At 36.5% G+C, this 5850-nt stretch overlaps 1 protein-coding gene across 1 annotated transcript; it reads right to left on the bottom strand.

Annotated features, from left to right (window-relative positions):
- Positions 1 to 1111: 1111 nt before the first annotated feature.
- LOC145313989 (uncharacterized) lies at positions 1112 to 5534 on the bottom strand. The gene is made up of 2 exons (XM_080153659.1): positions 5266 to 5534; positions 1112 to 4964 (listed from the first exon to the last, which is right to left on the bottom strand). The coding sequence occupies exon 2, from the start codon at positions 4521 to 4523 to the stop codon at positions 1929 to 1931; it is 2595 nt and encodes an 864-aa protein (XP_080009785.1). The 5' UTR covers positions 4524 to 4964; positions 5266 to 5534; the 3' UTR covers positions 1112 to 1928.
- Positions 5535 to 5850: the final 316 nt, after the last annotated feature.

The raw sequence follows: 5850 nt of genomic DNA, 5'->3' as shown, positions 1-5850 counted from the left end.
GGCCACATCCCGAAAACGTGACAATTTTGCTCCTAACTAAATGAAACCCCGTGAAATGCATACACAATATTATACTCCTCACTTAGGACTCATAAAACCTCACATTTTAGGATAGAAGGATGGGGATTGGTTTGTACCATACAACATTCCATGCACATGACAATCACAAGATCACATACACAAATCCTAAAACGGATAATCCTATTAATCATGATGTTGTAAATATAACAACTTATACTAAATAATAATCATTTCATAATCAATAGGTAATAAATCATTATTAATAAATCAATAAGTACCTACGAAATCAGGTCGAAATGTAAACAATAATGGTAAAATAAAACGAAATAAATCTTAGACAAGAAAATTAAGATTTATAGGTACTTAAAACTAAATTGGTTAAGCATCAAAAAGAGTAGTAAGAAAAAATTTTTCAAAATCCTTGGGCAGAAAGTTTTTCAAACTTAATGAATAAGAACTGTAATATCTCAATCAACAATAAAACTTTTTAATACTTAAAGAATAGCAAAATAATAATATCTTCGTTAGAATTTTCATTGAAATTATAAAAAAATACCAATTTTTCTTTGTAAAAAAATATGAGACTTTAAATATGAATTTTCAATCATTCCTTGATCTGAATAGAAATGTTTACTTGATTGAAATTCATATATAATTTTTAAAAAATCTGCTAAAAAAAATCTTGATTTTTTCTCTTAGAATAAATATCGAATCACGCAACCTCGACACATTTATTCATTTTTGGTAAACTTTTCAGGTAAGTTTTATAATGAATTGTACTTTTGAAAAGAAATTAAACTCAATAAAATTAAATTTGAGCATATGAAATAGAGTAAAATTTAATCGCATTTCATTTGATTCTTATTTTAGGCATAAAAATAGGCATCTGAAAAATGTGGCTTTTTTTACTAAAAAAAATCTCAATTTCCATAAAATAAGAATCAATTATTATCATAATTTTTAATAACCGCTTTTATTTTAATATCTGCGATAAAAATGAAGGAAAGGTTAATTTAAAATATGCATAGTTTATCTTAAATTAATTCTGTGATATTCATATAAATAATAATCAATATTTTAATAATATCATACATCATGCTCATTATTATAAATGCTTATCTCATAGAAAATAGAGTTTACATTTTTAAACATGAACGAAAATATATGTACCTAGGAAATAATTGCTATAAAATACTTTCTCAAGGTTTAAAATTTGTCTGAAGTCGCTAGGTACATATATTACTACGAATCTCTGCTCTCGGAATGAAGAAAAATCTTTATGCGTGGATTATTAGGAATCCTTGCCTCCGGAGTGAAAGAAAAACCTTTATTTGCTTACAAATTAAAACAAATATCTTGATTTTTTGCGATAATCTTTTTAAAATAATAATAAGAAATATTTTAAACATTATCATAATAATTTTACATGTTGTGTTCTTTACTTTAATGCATTATCTCATATGAGAATCTGAGAAATAACATTTTTTAAGCAAACGTGAACCATGAAAAAAATACCTCGAAAAATAATTTTAAAAAATCTATTTTTCTCAATCTAAAAAAAAACTGCAAAAATCATTTGGTAGTTAATACACACAAACTTTTGCTTTTCAAAATCATACTTAAAGAAACCAAAATCTTTTAAATCTGCTTTAAAAGTCTAAACAATTTTTTAGAATTTTTGTGCTTAAATATGAATAATAAAATTAGTTGAATAATGAATACTTATTCTTTGCAGAACCTTTTTAGGTTCCCTTCACAAGCTTAATATAACTTGTAATATTTTTTCTTTAAAGATCATTTTCACATAAATAGTTTATGTCATAGATTAGATATGTGTGGTTTGAAATTTTTCAATGACTTTCTGGCGGCAACACCCGCCATATTTCCACCCGCCATTTGCAGGCCTCTTACCCTTTGTCGGGCGGCAAGGTTGGCAGCAGCCAAGTCGATTCTTGATTCATGACAGCACCAGGGCAAGTAATAAAAGTGTGACTGTCATAAAATTTAGAATCATCTACCGGTTTTTGTCCGGCCGGAACCGAAACTCCCGTCGGCTCTTGTCCGGCCAGAACCGAATTTCCTATTGGCTCTTGCCCAGCTGGAACCGAAACTCCCGTCGGCTCTTGTCCAGCTGGAACCAAAACTCTGATCGGCTCTTGTCCAGCCGGAACCGAAACTCCCGTCGGCTCTTGTCCGGCTGGAACCGAATCATTCAGCGGCTCAATACCCGCCGTAACAATATCCTCAACGGCTACAGTAACGTTACCAATATCATCAGGAATGACTGCAGCACAACTAACATCATTATCAATAGCAGCTACGGCAGACCCAACCGGCTCATTATCAACAGCTACGGCAGTACCAACCGGCTCATTATCAACAGCTACGGCAGTACCAACCGGCTCATTATCAACAGCTACGGCAGTACTAACCGGCTCATTATCAACAGCTACGGCAGTACCAACCGGTTCATTATCCACCGCTACGGCAGCTTTATATGCAGATTTCTGCTGACCAGCTCCATAGTCAGCACTTGTACAGATAAAACCACTACCAAAAATGGTTCGCCACAACATAGACTGGCCCACTTTCTGGTAGGTTGATGGAAACACGTCAGGATGTGTATTTCCAATGATGATATCTAAGCCTCCACTAATATATGTAAATCTTTCTGGCGGCATCTTATATATTTTGGCGGCGGTTTCCGGATGGACCGAGCGCATCTCGTTGCCACCTCCGAGGTTAGGCATAACAGCTGCCTCAAATTCTCTCAAGTTACCATCCCTGTCCTTCAGATAGAACACCACACTGCGGCAGGATGATTCACTACCGTCAGCAACAGAAATGTTTGTATATCTGCCGGTAGATTTCAGCTTCAACTTGTGGGACATCTTCTCAGATATAAGTGGTAGACTCGAACCCGAATCAAACATGACGGCGGCATGGCAGGCGCCGCCGCCAGGTGCTACAACTGGAACTATTTGCAGCAGGAAGGTACATGTGCTAGGCTCAGAACTTAATTTGTAGACTGTATTCACACTAGCGCTAGCCTCATGCAACATACGACTATGATAACCGTCGCAATTATTGGTGCCACAGACACCAAGCTTATCCGATTTATTACAATTGTCAGCAGCATGACCCTCACACAGGCAGAGTTCACACAATTTATTCTGCTGGACAACTTTTTTTCGGTCAACAACATCCATCTTCTTAAATGTGGGACAACGGAAAATAGGATGTTTATCCTCGCAATTTTCAACAGGACATGCACTGTTCCACTTGGAAGCCTTGTCCTTTCCAGCCTTTCCATTCTCATTGTCACTGCGGCCAGACACTTGCGCGGCGGCAGCTCTATCACGATTTCTCTTGCCGGCGCCATTGTCATAGGACATATCACCGGCCAACATGGCACCCCTGGTCCTCTCCAGCAGTTCTACAATCTTCTGGATGTTTGGTTGGTTCATGCTACCTAGCTCCATCATAATTTTGTCTCTCAAATTTTCAGGGCACTTGTCTTTAAAAATATGAATAAGAGTTAGGTGATTGTAATCCTTAGCTGCAGAACCAACGATGGCTTCTACCTCCTGCATCATGCTCTTGAAGGTAGCAATTGCGCTAACCACGTCCACAGGTTTATCCACAGGTTTCATCTTGTTCAACTTAGTTAAAATCCTCATGAACCGGCGAGTGTTTGATAAAAACATCTGATCAAGAAACGCCCATTGTTCATTATGATCTCTAATCGCTGACACTTGCTTGCGTAGTTCCGGGTTGGTTATCACCTTCTCCATACACAACATCAGACTTAACCTCTGGTCAGCAAATCCATAACCAGAGCACAGATCTTTAAAGACCTGTTTAAAGTTTGGGTAATCCGTGTCAGTACCGTCGAACGACGGCAACAAACTGTTGTCCCAGCGCCCATACTGCGGGTTGGAACTCCGAATGTCCACGGCAGACATACTTCTGGAGAGAATGGCAGGTGTCCCACTCTCATCCAAGTTAGATGAACGACGTTCCATCTCTCTAAGCCTTCGGTACATATCACGTACTTCTTGGCGCAACTCCATGGAAATTTTAAGCACTCCCATGTCCATCTTCACCTTCTCAATGACGTCGAGGTTCCTGGCGACAGTGCTTGACCTCGCGTCGTCTGAATCATTGTCAAGCCAGTACAGAATTTTTGTACACTGCTCCAACGACGCATAAACTTTATCTGCAACAGTTTTCTGCTCACTAGCTTCATCCAAATCACGCTTGAACTCGCGCAGCTCACTAGTATCCACGGCAGGTTTTAGACTTTTTATTAGGTCAGATTGGTCCTTGACCTCACTAAAAATGTCACGAATTGATTTTAAATTCACATTTTCACATGAACTAAAACTTTGGCAGGCTTTTAGATTTTCATAAAACACTTTTATCTGTTCGTCAAACACCTCTAGCCTTTCATTGCCAATAGCGATAGCTCGCTCAATTTTCTGCTTTTTAGTGAGCACCATATTGATTCACTAGGTAATTATTTCACAGAAAAATTGTCAATGTTTTTTTTGCATCAATATACTATATGCTATTGATTTATTGAAGAATGCTAACGCCTATTCTTCAGATTCTTTGAAGAATGCTAATGCCTATTCTTCAGAACCATTTGAAATTGCTTGTGCAGCGCCTTCAACCATCATTCATTTGAAATTGCTTGTGCAGCTCTTTCTTTTTTGCATCAATAATCTAGATGCTATTGATCTCTTGATGAATGCTAACGCCTATTCATCAGATACTTTGAAATTGTCTCAACCATGACACTTTGGTTGAGCTTGGACTTCCGAATTAGCGGGAAGTTCACGAGATCAGTTGGCGAACATACAAAACCCCCAATACCAGGAACCATCAAGTTTCAACAGCAGGTTTGAATATAGATTTATTGATGAAATTATTTCAAAGACCTGAAATTACAAGATCAATTAATAAACAGAATAAAATATTATTCGTTATCTTAAAACTTTGAGCACTAAAAAAAATCTTTTTCTTTTCTTATGGTTAAAGAATCTTTGGAAACTTTGGCTTTAAAGGAAAATTATTTGGTTTAATAAATCATTGTTAAATGCAACAATAAGGCACATAAAAATTACTAAAACATATATTAATCATAATTAAGTTTCATGCTTAGCTGGCTAAAGCCTTTTTTTAAAACTACATATAATCGTCCTATACACCATACTTCTTAATCAAATTAACAAATTCTACCTGAAGCTCTTATGGTTTCAAATCCCTGATATACTAGGGTAGTTCACACTCAATGAGACCAATGATAGGCCCAATTTTGTTCTCCGAAATCTTCACACACACATGTCTCATTCAAAAGTGAAACGTGGGCGCATATAAACAATCCATGCTGCGTCACTTTATGAAGGAAAAGTCAAAAAAGACGACATTTGCGCTTAATTCTAGGATTAATGATAAGGAATTAATTTTGCACTTGATAAACACAAAGCTTCCTCGAAAAGAGGTTAAGACATACCTAGTGAATCAATATGGTGCTCACTAAAAAGCAGAAAATTGAGCGAGCTATCGCTATTGGCAATGAAAGGCTAGAGGTGTTTGACGAACAGATAAAAGTGTTTTATGAAAATCTAAAAGCCTGCCAAAGTTTTAGTTCATGTGAAAATGTGAATTTAAAATCAATTCGTGACATTTTTAGTGAGGTCAAGGACCAATCTGACCTAATAAAAAGTCTAAAACCTGCCGTGGATACTAGTGAGCTGCGCGAGTTCAAGCGTGATTTGGATGAAGCTAGTGAGCAGAAAACTGTTGCAGATAAAGTTTATGCGT

Source organism: Acartia tonsa, chromosome 3, assembly GCF_053477335.1.
Source record: "Acartia tonsa isolate MP-2025a chromosome 3, ASM5347733v1, whole genome shotgun sequence".
Lineage (NCBI taxonomy): Eukaryota > Metazoa > Arthropoda > Copepoda > Calanoida > Acartiidae > Acartia > Acartia tonsa.
This window is presented reverse-complemented; position numbering and strand designations above follow the sequence as displayed.

Bases quoted from the DNA above. Each gene is read 5' to 3' on its own strand.
- LOC145313989 (XM_080153659.1), bottom strand. From the start codon at position 4,523: ATGGTGCTCACTAAAAAGCAGAAAATTGAGCGAGCTATCGCTATTGGC.